This window comes from Vidua macroura, chromosome 22, assembly GCF_024509145.1.
Source record: "Vidua macroura isolate BioBank_ID:100142 chromosome 22, ASM2450914v1, whole genome shotgun sequence".
NCBI classification, from domain to species: domain Eukaryota; kingdom Metazoa; phylum Chordata; class Aves; order Passeriformes; family Viduidae; genus Vidua; species Vidua macroura.
This window is the reverse complement of record NC_071592.1, coordinates 3,017,797-3,029,879: the sequence shown is the minus strand read 5'-3', so window position 1 is coordinate 3,029,879 and position 12,083 is coordinate 3,017,797. Positions and strand designations below refer to the sequence as shown.

Here is a 12,083-nt window from a genome sequence, read left to right as displayed (position 1 = left end):
GTGCTGGCATCCAGCCCCACACCACAGGAACGGCTCTTGTCCCAGGCAGCCACTGACAGAACGAGGGGACACAGCCTTAAGCTGTGCCAGGGGAAGTTTAGGTTGGACATCAGGGAAAAATTCTTCACTGAAAGAGGGATTGGGCACTGGAATCACCTGCCCAGGGAGGGGATGGAGTCACCATCCCTGGAGGTGTTTAAAACAAGACAGGAGGTGGCACTTGTGCCATGGTTTAGGTGATGAGGATGTGGAGGGTCTTTTCCAGCCAAAGGTCTTTTCCAACCTAGTTCATTCTGTGATTCCCTCCCCTCTCCACCCTCCCCTGGCACAAAACTTCCCCCAAAGTGCAAGGCCCCAGCCCTGTCCCACAGGGAAAGGCAGGCAAGGAGCACTCCAGCTGGGAGCGTGCAGCGGCACGCGGTGACAGGAGGGAACAGGCAGCTCCGTGGCAGTGACAGGGAATCTGAATGAAGTCGTTCTGGTTACCAAACAGATCCACTCCCAACAAAACGTCAAGGGAATCGGTGATAAATTTTAGTCAAGCAAATTCCTCTGCTGGGTTTAACTGTGCTTTGATTAAAATGCTGCCTCGCAATCAAAGCTGAAATGGGTTATAAAACATTCATAGGCACAAGCCTTCAGAAGGAATTTTTTTTTCCCCTTTCCTTTTCAACAAATTCCTCAGTGAGGAGGGAAGGAATACAGGGAGAGCACAGGGCACACGAGAGCCTTCAGCAGCTGTGTCCACATGGGCATGAGACACCTGGGACAGGGCATGAGGAGATGCCCTCTCTCCTACCTGCAGAGCCACCCCACAGATGGCTCTGCCACCCATCCCCTTACCCAGCACGTCAGTGGTGTTGATCTGCAGGATCAGCCAGCTGTGGCCATTCTCCTTGTAGGAGCCAAAGATGGTGAATATGGTGCTCTTCTCTCCAGGCTCGGTCAGGAGGCCGTACACAAACACCGGCTTCTCCGAGAATGTGAACACTTTCCAGGTTTCCCCTTCGTTTGTGCTGTACCTGCACAAAGAAGGAGATTGGGAGAGATGCCAGGGGCATGTCCTGCCTGCTGCAGGGCACTCTCTGCCATGCCCAGCCCGAGCAGCAGAGGCAGTCCCTGTGCCCTGACACTCACTTGAGCTGGTCTGTCTCGGTGCCTTGGGCAATGGCCACCAGAATTCCACCGTGGTCACCCCAGGTGTAGTAGTGGGGTCCAGACAGTGCCTGGAAGAGAGACAGTGCTAAGGGGTGATCAGAGCTGTGCTGAATGGAAATGGCTCTGTCAGAAACTCTGCCTGAGCCAAGCTAATGCTTCAGCCTCGGCCAAATCAAGTATCTGGAGACACCAGAGGTTCCAGAGTTTATGGGACACCATCTGCAGATGGGAATAGCCAGCCCATTTCCCCTAAGAGATGTGTGTAAAAGCTGCCCTGAGCCCTGGACTCTGCTCCTCCTGTGCTCTGTGCAGGGAAAGAATCAGTGGAAGAAGCGCCATGACACAAATCCAGAGTCCATCACTCCTCCTCTCATTTGTCACCTCTGTGAGGCTTTCCTGACACCCAGCAGTGCCTTGTGGCCATCCCAGGACTGCAGAGAAGTTGGCCCTCAGGCTGTGGAAGGTCTTGTGAATGTTCAGAGAGAAGTGGGGCCATGGCATGCAGGAACAAGCCCTGGAGACAATTCATCCATGGCAAGAAGCTTGGATCTCATGCTCACCTACACCTCCTGCACACAATCAGCTTTGCTTTCCCACCCAGGGAGCCCAGAGCACCTCGGGATGAAAACAGGGAGCATGTCCATGCCAGACCCTGCTCACAGGACGTGCTGTCACACTTGGGGACATTCTTACACAGGGCACTGAATGCATTGTTCCTTTCTTCTCTGGGCTGTGAAATCACCCCAGTGCTCTGCAGAGCAGCGAGCCTCCCTGCCTGCTGCTGGCCAAAGCTGGGCAGGAGGAGTTGTGGTGCTGCTTCTCAGCTCCACTGCTGGGTCATTCTGCACCTCTGCTCATGATACAGGATCAGTAGCTTTGGATCAACGCTTGCTCAAAGTGTTTTAACTGCACTCCAAGGCAAACCTGTGGGGCTTGGCACCTGAAAGTCTCTGGTTTTGGATACCCTGCCCCATCTGTCAGCTCCTGCCTGGCTGCAGGTCCCCACGGCTGCTCTCCAGATGGGTTTTGGAGCCAGGAGCAGCCTCTGAACCACCTTTGGCATCAGCCAGACCTGTGGCGTGTCCCCAGCCCCACTGCAGCTGCCCAGACCTCACCCCGACCACACAGCAGTCACGGGGGGAGAAGGAGGCTGTTCAGTTCCCAGGAATAAATAGCTTGCAGATGTTGGAATACCACATCACACTGGCTGCAGAGTGCACAGGCACACCACAAACACTGCCACAGACCAGAACATCCACTCAGTAAACAGCAGCAAACTCCCCATAAACCCAGGGCAGCATCCCACTTCTCTGGAAGAAGCCAGAGCCTCTCCAAACACTCTCACACACAAAGTCCTGGCTGTCAGTCCCATCTAAAAGACACCAAATGCCCTGTGCTGAGGAAAAGTCCTGCCAGGTGTAAAGGAAAAACAGAGGAGGGAGCTCTCCTGTGTCTGAATCCACCATCTACACCAGAGGTTCATCTCCAACCAACCCACACCTGGTCCTTCATCTAAAATCCTTTTTCCCTCGTTTTAAGGCATTGAGCACCTTCCAACTCTTGCATTCATATGAAATCACCTTTAACGTAACTCATCTATACTGCTGCCAAAATTCTTCCTGTTCCCCCACCACGCTGGCTGATCTGGCAGGTGTAAGAGCAGCCTTACCTCTCTCCACCTTGCTCCAGCACTGCTCGAGACATAAACATTGGTTTTCCTTGCCATGTTCTTGCCAACAGAGCCTGGGAGAATGGGAGAAATCATCCTTCTTGAGGAATGCAAAGTGATTGCTTAAAAGGAAGCCAGACACCTCCAAACTATTTTTATCTGTGATTGAGGAGACGATTTTTCACACTATAAATTAATCCCTTCAAAAGCAAATATTTCAAGGACTATTACAAGTTTTAAAAGCAGATGGGGGGAAAACCCATGGCTACAAACATGATTAAACAAAATGTGTGCGTTCTTCAGTAACAGAGCGAGACAAACAGGAATTTCTGAATCTTCAAGAAGCCCTTCACGACGATCAGGAGAGAGGATCAGAACAGAGCAGGTTTCTCACATCTCTGTGCTGCAGTGAAATGTTCATTCTGTAATTACTGTGTGGGGACTGCAGCAGAGAAAGGACAGCAAAATGCACCATTTAATTGCATTTTATAACCTGCTTGTACAAACTAAATACTGCCTGGCAACAACACCCCCCAAGGCAAGGGAAAAGCGGTACCGGTGGCAATGATCAGTCCTGGCGCTGACTCCTTGGAGAGAATGGGCATCCTGCGCAGCTGGAAGTTCAGCAGCTGGCTGAGGCGCTGGGCCAGGTGGAGAGAGCAGCCCTGGGACAACTGGGAAAGCAGAACAGTGGGTTAACATCCATCCCTCATCCTGGCTAGTCCAGCCCTCTCTGCTTGGACAGGCCAGGAGGGACTCCCTCATGGTGGCATTGCTGCTCTAACCTCTTTTCATGGAGTGAAAACACCTCCAAGATCACCAAGCCCATCACCAATAAACCGCATCCCCAAATGCCACTCTTGGGGGTCTTCTCCCTGTCCCACCCCGCCGTGGTACCTGGCAGTCGATGTGCTCCCCGTAACGGGTCTGCGTGGGGGGCTGGAGCAGCTCCCAGGTGCCGCCCTTGTCGAAGGTGATGACGGAGCGCATGTTCTCCTCGCTGAAGGAGCCGTTGATCAGCGTGGCGATGTAGACGCCCCGCACGCCCTCCACGCGGTGGAAATCCGCGAAGGGCTCGTTGGCGAAGTACCTGCAGGGTGGGCGGAATGGAAATTGAACCCCTTCCCCCGTCAGTCTGGGGGTGTGGGGGATTGCCAGGCAAAGGTGACGCCTTGACCCGGCACAGCCAAAAATCGCGGATTTTGGTCGATGTTCTCATTTGTCATGGGGTGAGTCCTGTCCTACCTGACCAAGGTGTCGCTGCCAGCTCCCCCTGGGCTGTAGTAGAGCACATTTTCTAGAGACAGGGAGAACTTCAGGCCCTCAGCCTCCGAGATGTAGAGGTTGGTGCGGTTGTTGTCGTGGCTGACACACACAAACACCTGGTCCTCCGAGGCATCAGCGATGTAATATTCCTTTGGGCCACAAAGAACAGGCTTCATGTGTGTGTGTGCACACGGGGAGGATTTGGATTTCCTCTTAGCTTGCTTCCACTTTTTTGTATTTTTTCCACTCAGCAGGTGGAAAATCTCCACTTTGCTTTTTTCTGTTGTGTTCCCCCCACAGTGATTCCCATCCTCCACCCTGCAAAGCCCCCTGGAAGCAGCACTGGTTGCCAGGCCCCATGTGTGCTGGATCTCTGGCCCCTCCTGAGGCTGGGAGCACACCCCAGTGCTCTGCCAAGCACCAAAACTTGCTTCTTGTGCCCTCCTTCATCCCCACCAGCCTGGGAACACCACAGCATGCCTGGTTCATGCATCAGGGACTCTTTGCAAGCCCTGGCGGTGCCCTGGGCTTCTTCAGCCTGCAAGAATTGGATGCTCCAGGTCATGACAGCGCACCCCACAGCATGGGAAGAGGTGAAATCCCCAAAAGCAGAGTCAGAGCAGTAGGACCAGCCCCTCTCTGGTGTCTGGGCTTTGCTGCCAGCCCCTATCCCCAGTGACTGTCCAGGTGCCATCGTGTAAACCACGAGATCATCCCAACATGAGCCTTTGCTCTGCCACCCCCTAGCAGGGTCATACAAGGTCCCCTCCCTCTCCTGCAGCATCTGGAGCTGCTGCTGGCACCACAGGGTGTCCTTGGCAAGGCAGGGAGCTGGGAAGCTGCTCAGGAAGCACCACTTACCTTAATTGGATGCTTGGTAACGAACTGTGCCACCCGCATGGGCTTGCGGTTGAAGGAGACCCAGAGCTGGACCGAGGGGGGCTGTGAGCTGCCCAGCAAACGCTGTGCAGAGCACAAGGACACGTTAGGAGGGGCTCTCACCCCAAAAAAATCACCCTCATCTCCACTGGGATCACCCAGTGCCTGGGACTTCTCCCTCCCTGCATGAGGGCAAAGCGTGGCAGCTGCCCGATGCTGGGAGCAGTGATCCCCGCTCAGGGTTTAAATTTCCACAGCTAAGGCTGAGCAAGGAGACAAACTCTCCTTCCTGGTCAGCTGGGTGGGGGTAAGGAGGCTGGGTTTAATTCCTCCTTTCTCCTCACACTGACCTTTCCTTCCTATTTTTACCAATTTGTGCAAAACGAAAGGCACCGGTGCGAAGCCGAGAAAGTAAAAAAGCTGGGGGCAACCTATTTCATACAGGATGCCAATGGCGAGGACCTAAACCCAGATCTAGGCTCCAAAAATAAGCGGCCTGGTTTTTTTTTTTTTGGTTTTTTTTTTTTTATCCCCAGCCTCTGTATCACTAAGCAACCGTGCCTCCCACGGAAAGGAGCAGAAGTCAGAGCCCTGGGTGCCGCTGCCACCCAGCCTGTCCTTCCCCCAGCACTGTCCCTGCTGCAGGCAGGCGTGGAGGCCTCATTCCACACCTGGGGATGTGATTCCCGAATGAGGGGTTTGCAGCCAGCCTCCCTCTGTCTCAGTGTTTCCCAGCAGTGCTTGCTGTGGTGTGGAATTCGGGTGATTTTATTGATGTTTAGTCATTACAGCTGCAGGAGGAAGCAGCGCGTGCTGCCCGGCGGCCCCTGAGTGCTCCAGAAGCAGTAAAAGCTCCAAAGCACCCCCAAATGGTGCCCAAACCCTCCTCAAGCTTTCAGGATGCTGTCCCTGAGCTCAGTGGCTTCTCTGCAGAAACACAAACCACCCCCAGTGTTTCACCCTACACCAGCACCGAGCCCTCGATAAAATCTCCTGCAAACCACAGAGCAGGCACAGCGCCAAGGGGCCGGGCCCTGGGAGTTACAGGCTGTACTACCTGCAAGAGAGACTTCTGAGAAACTGAAATTGCTCTGCAAATGTTCCCTGCCTCTGTCAGACACCGCTGTGCCCGCTCAGGGGGCCGGAGGTGGCACACCCATCACTCACTGCCGAGGAAACCCTCCCTGGTTCTGCCAGCAGTCACCCCTAAATAAAGGGCTCCTCCTTAAAGCACTCGATGGCAGCTGCAGGGCAGAAATGCATCTTCTGAAAAGAAAGCTGCCCCTTACATTCTAGAAGGATCAGGACTTTATCCCTCTGATGCTGTTTCTGATCTAGAAAGGCCTGGCCCTCAGAGGAAGCACAGACACTTTCTTGCTTTCTTTCAGGTTTGTTCGAATTTGGCCAAGAACTGTAAAAATCACAGAGAGCCTCTGGCTGCAGAGGGACCAAAAGATCACTTTTGCTCACCCACATCCTCTTTTCCTAGGCAAGCAGACTGAAAATGCAGCTTTCTTTCCAGGCCGGAGCACATTAGGCTGCTTGGACCCAGTCCACGTTTGATGGTAATCTCCTCTGACAATCTCCTTTAACCACCGAGCTGCCGAGCCACATCCCCCTTCCCCTGCCACCCCCACCCTGCCATCCTGTGCTTTTCCCCGGGTCCCAGCCCTCTGCAGGCTGACCTACTTCTGCCCAGCCTGCCCGAGGCAGGGCTATGGAAACACCACTGGGAGAGCGGCACGGGCAGCCACTGCTGTGAGCCCGCAGGGGGTGGCAGCTGCTGGCAGGCCGGGTGACACCCCTGTGACAAGCCACTGCGGTCTGAAGGCTGTGAGGTGCAGCAGAGAGCGGCACCATCCCTGGCAGACGCTCTTGCCCGCTGTGGTCCTGCGCCACATCAACCCCCGGCAGTGAATTCCTCGCGCCTCACTCACCACGGACTTGGTTGCAAACATGTATTTGTCCCTGAGCTGGAAGTCCTCAACATCTTCCAGGATTATGTCCTTGTTCTCCCGGCTCTGGAAGAAGTCTGTGCTGCGGATGACCGTGGAGGCCCCCGAGGGCTCGTGCCGCTCGATGTACACCGTGGTGGGCTTGTCGTAGGGCTCAACCCCCCTGGGGAGGACAGGGGACGTGGTGGGGTTGGAGAAGAAGGCAGCAGGAGCAAGGAGATGGGGTAGGGGGAACGGGAAGCACCCTTGGGTGCCAGTGTGGGTGGCTGTCGCTTGCCACCCTGCCGTGCCACGTGCCCACAGTGCAGGGTGAGGGGAGCAGGGGGCTGGGACCCAGATTCTTGGTTCCCACAGGGCAGCAAACAGTGCAAGAGGTGAGGAGTGAGAGAAGACAGGAGCTGGGTGCAATACATACCAAGAAAAGGACTTCACGTGTTCCTGAATCATTATCCAGGTCTGGCCAAAGTCATCTGATTTCCAGAGCTGCAACAACAAAGGTGAGAGATGCCAGTAGGACTGGGACACAAACAGACCCAGTCCTTCAAGAGACCCAATGTGTCCATCCATGGCTACTCCCTTGACTTTTCATGTGGCAGCTCCTGGAGCAACAGCAGCTTCTCTGTTAATAATAGACAACCCAAAAAGCAAAAAAAAAAAAAAACAAAAAACCACAACAACATCCTTTAGCCTTCTACCAGAAGGATTTCCCACTGTTTCACCTCTAGGTTTTACTCAGTGTCTATCTGAAGGTGCTGTAATTATTTTCAATATTTACCCAACAGCTCTAGAGGGAAAAAAAAAAAAAAGTGTTTGTATTCAAGCAGCAATTTGTCGTTCAGGACCCAAAGCCAAACCACAGGCCCACATGAAACACTGCAGAGGTCATCCTGCCTCAGCTGTCAGTGCTCTGTGGTGAGCTATGACCACAGTAGCTGGGGTGATGGATGTGGTTGTGAGCAGCATGGAGGGAGGAAAAAGGAAGGGAAATAGGACAGGCAGCCTGCAGGTATTGTATCCTCACTCTCCAGAGGTAAGAACAGGACAGACTGTAGGGAAGGGGTGACCTGGCCGATTTGGACAGCTCTGCATGGGAGATCAGACACCCTGAATGGCCAAAGCATGAAGCCACATGGCCCTGGCACGAGGCACAGCGGCTCCCAGCTGTGGGACACAAAAGAGGCCACAGGAACATCACAGCAGGGCAGGGGTAGGATGCTGGTTCCCCACCTGAGCAAAGGGCTCACCTGCTTTTTAGGGTGAGACCTGTCGAAGCCCAAGAGGAGGTTGGGGTTCCTGCTGTGCAGGAGGAGGTCTGCTGCTCTGAAGGGAATGGAGAAGCCTTGGATGGTGTTGCAGAAGTCGGTGGTGATCCAGAGGTATGGGGCAAAGGCATCCACAAAGATATACTGGGAGTGGAGGGACAGACAGGGGAGAAGAGAAGGTCAGAGCGGAGCTCAGGCTGGCAGCAGTGAAGGTGCACATCCCAGGGGAGCCTTTGGGAGGGCAAACTTTGGAGGAGAAGAATTTGCCCCTCTCCCACCACACTCTGACCGTCACCAAGGCACAAGAAGGGCCTGGCACATGCCACCTCTGCCCCAGGGACAGCCCAAGGGGCGTCCAGGCTCCCTGTGACAGGAGGGACAAAGGCCCAGCTGCCACGTCCCCCTCACCCTCTTGTTGTCAGCCGGGCTGTGGTAGAACTGGGCGATGGCCACCTCGCTGCTGTTCCCCCCATCGAAGCTGAACCTCTCCGAAATCTTCTTAAAACTCTTCCCATAGTCATAGGACACATAAACCTGCAAAGGAGAAGCCCCACAATGAGAAGAACAAAGTTCTGAGCTCCCTTCTGACAGATTTGGTGAAAATTCAGTGAGCTACAAGGCGGGGAAAGATTTGAGATTTTCCCAACCATGCCTTGAACCCGGTGGGAAGCACAGAGGATATTTAATATTTTTGTGCCTCTGAACCCAAACTTGTGGGCCTTTTTTGCGTGTCTCAGGACACAAGAGCAAGGCAGGCTGTAGCTCAGCAGCCACCATCACCTTGCCTGGCCCAGAAGCAGAAGGTGCACCCGGAGAGGGCCAGGGTGTGTTACTTACATCACTGTTTTTGGGACCCAGCAAGGACAGGCTGTCCCTGGCCAAGGCCACAATCACGTTGCTCTTCTCTCCTGCCCAGTGAACGACCATCTGATTGTGGGAATCGTTGAGGCTGACCTGCAGTGCCAAGGAAAAGGACACCCTGAGTCACAGCCTCACCCACAGGGACAGCTAACATCCCCTCATGCCACCCTTCCTTGGAAATACCAGACTGGGAAAACTCATTCCTTGGAAATACCAGACACTGGGAAAACTCATTCAAAGCAGCATCTCTCCTGGAGACGTTGGCAGAAAATGCCTACAGGGGTAAGTTTTCCTTTTATTCTTCCTCAAACAGGATTCAGGAGATGATGAGAATGAAAACTCAAACCAAGGACTGAGAAGTGTTTTCAAATCCAGGCTGATGAGACCACGGGGAAGCAGAGGGCCAGGCATCCCTTCTCTCTGGTGACCAGTGACAGGACTCAAGGGACTGCCTCGAGCTGCCTCAGGGGAGGTTTAGCTGGATACCAGGGACAGGTTCTTCCCCCAGAGGGTGCTGGGCACTGCCCAGGCTCCCCAGGGAATGGGCACAGCCCCAAGAGCTCCAGGAGCATTTGGACAGCACTGCCAGGGTTGCACAGGGTGGGATTGTTGGAGTGTCTGTGCAGGGCCAGGGGCTGGGACCCTTGCAGCTCAGGATATTCTGTGATTCCGTGCGGGTTTCCAGCGCACACGGAGCCGTGCACGATCCCGTTATTCCCGTGCGCGCCGTATCTGCCAGCACGCGGCTGGTTTCTATGGGGAAGCTCTCGCAGCACCAGCACAGTGGGAGCTGACGGCGCAGGACAAACCCTCAGTGGCTGTCACCAGCCAGCAGGGACAGCCAGGCGTGCTGGGCGAGCCGGGAGAGCAGCTCAGCCCGGCCATGGATGGGTGCCCCGCTCCCTGCAGCAGAGGAGTGCGTGCCTGAGCCCTCGCACGCCACAGCTCAGCCCAGGGCTCTAACCCCGGAGCTGGGGCCTTGGGAAGCTGTAAAAATACAGGGATAAGCCCTTCTTAGGCTTGATGCCCTGCAGCTCTCGCTGACCCCGGGATCAGCGAGCAGCACCGCCTGGAAGAAGAGGCTGCCTTAACCTCCAGCAAGCCAAACACTTGGAAAAACAAGATCTTTATTCTGGAAGACGGGCGGGGGGGAGAGCCAAGTAGAAGCCCTCAAATCCCTCTTATGCAATAGGCTCACAGGAGGGGAAAGAGAACCGACCCCAACACCGGCAGGGAGCATCCCCCGAGCCGGAGCATCCCCCAAGGACGGAGCATCCCCCAAGGATGGAGCATCCCCCGAGGTCGGAGCATTCCCGGGGCCCGAGCATCCCCCGGGGTCCGAGCATCCCCCAGGCCGGAGCATCCCCCAGGCCGGAGCATCCCCCGGGGCCCGAGCATCCCCCGAGGTCGGAGCATCCCCCAAGGATGGAGCATCCCCCGAGGTCGGAGCATCCCCCGGGCCCGAGCATTCCCCGGCTGCCCGGGCAGGGACCCCCCCCACCGGGCAAACCACGCCGGAGCTCCCGGCTACGAACGCGGCACAGATTTAGGTCAGGCAGCAGCAGCAGCAGCTACAAAGCCAGGCAGACGGAGCCCTGCGTACCCGCCAGAAAAGAAAACAAAATAAAAATTAAAAGGAAGAGACGCTGTTTGAGGATGCAGGGAAACAGGCCGGAGGAGGAGGAATTGCTGCCGACAGACAGCCTGGGGTGTGGAACTGAGCTCTGCACTGCCAGTCCCCCTCCCCTGCTCTGGAAGCAGAATAACCCCGTTTAAATCTCTGACATCTCTGTTGGTTATTTTGGGTGCAGATTTTCTGGTCACCAGGCTGGAGCTGGGCGCTGTTGGAACACAGAACTTGGTGCTTTAGATCCTCTCAGTCAAGATGGGTTTGTTACTACCTCAGTGTCAATTTTAATGGCACTTCTCTTTTTTATTTTTTTCCCCACAAGAAATCCAACACTTGAAGTTTCAAAAGCAGGAAAACCAGAGGAGCACCTTGATTTAACCTCAGCAGTAAACCTCTATATCTTTTTTTCTTGTAAGATAAAGCAGACAGCAAGATCCCTTTTTTGGAGACTTGGGAAGTGTAGTCAAACCCAAAAACCAGGGGCAGCTGGGTTCAGGGCAGCCGGCTGAGCTTTGTTAGTCCTTGAGGAGCAGGGTGAGCCCAGGCAGTTTGAGTATGGCAGAGTCCCTGTATAAAGGCAGGAGCCAGGAGAGGTTTGGCTCCCTGGTCGGAGGGAGGAGAGCAGGAAGGTTTGGAGCAGCTGGAGAAGCTCTTACTAGAGGGTGTAAAGCAGGAGAAGGCAGCACGTGGATGCTGTAAGACTCCCAGGAAGGGGTTGTACAGCAGTGGCTCAGGTTTATGAGCCTCACACTTTTGTTTCTGCTGCCTTGCAGCCCTTCAGAGCTCTGTGGGGACCCAAGTGGCTCAGGGGAGCACCAAACAGGACCCCACAGACAGCAGCTGATGTCCCATTAACCAGGATGGGCTTTGTGGAATAGCTTTGGAATAAAGCTGCTGTTGGGGACCCTGCCCTGCTGCTGTGGCACTGTCACAGTGTCCCCACCTCCCCTAGCAGGGGACAGCTGCCTGGGGAACTGGTGTAACCCCTGAACAGGCAGTGACTGGTGCCTAATGGAAACAGCATTTAGCATAAATTCCACTTAATGGGGAAGTGTTTTGGTCTTTGCCAAGTGATTAAGTATATATGAAATATGCATGAAATTCTAATTTGTCCTCCTAATATGTAAGGTGCCAAATGAAGTCCAGGAGGGGAAAAGTGGAGCCAAGACATAGCAGAGGCTGCTTGTAGCTGCAGTTGATGGAGTCAGTGTTTCTAGCTTTGCCATGGATGTATTCTTTTGTCAACAGCATCTCCCAACAAATGAATGCCCTGCAGGAAGGGGATGGGAAGAGGACAGCCCCTGGAGGGGCCATCTGAGAGCACATATGAGCTTCTGGGATGCAGCTGGAGCCTGAGAGCTCCAGGCTGGGCTGGCAGAGGGAATGTCTGGGAGCTGAGATGG

At 54.7% G+C, this 12,083-nt stretch overlaps 1 protein-coding gene across 1 annotated transcript in view; it reads right to left on the bottom strand.

Moving 5' to 3' along the window:
- SORL1 (sortilin related receptor 1) overlaps positions 1 to 9,131 on the bottom strand; it is a 40,062-nt gene extending 30,931 nt beyond the window's left edge. Inside the window, exons 1-12 of the mRNA XM_053997069.1 lie at positions 9,027 to 9,131; positions 8,598 to 8,723; positions 8,172 to 8,333; positions 7,343 to 7,410; positions 6,910 to 7,090; positions 4,955 to 5,056; positions 4,073 to 4,242; positions 3,725 to 3,917; positions 3,384 to 3,501; positions 2,828 to 2,901; positions 1,138 to 1,226; positions 844 to 1,022 (exon numbers count right to left, since the gene is read on the bottom strand). Of these exons, the coding sequence (XP_053853044.1) occupies positions 844 to 1,022; positions 1,138 to 1,226; positions 2,828 to 2,901; positions 3,384 to 3,501; positions 3,725 to 3,917; positions 4,073 to 4,242; positions 4,955 to 5,056; positions 6,910 to 7,090; positions 7,343 to 7,410; positions 8,172 to 8,333; positions 8,598 to 8,723; positions 9,027 to 9,116 (1,552 nt within the window). The 5' untranslated portion in view covers positions 9,117 to 9,131. The remainder of the gene's footprint in view (positions 1 to 843; positions 1,023 to 1,137; positions 1,227 to 2,827; positions 2,902 to 3,383; positions 3,502 to 3,724; positions 3,918 to 4,072; positions 4,243 to 4,954; positions 5,057 to 6,909; positions 7,091 to 7,342; positions 7,411 to 8,171; positions 8,334 to 8,597; positions 8,724 to 9,026) is intronic.
- Between the last annotated feature and the right edge of the window lie 2,952 nt (positions 9,132 to 12,083).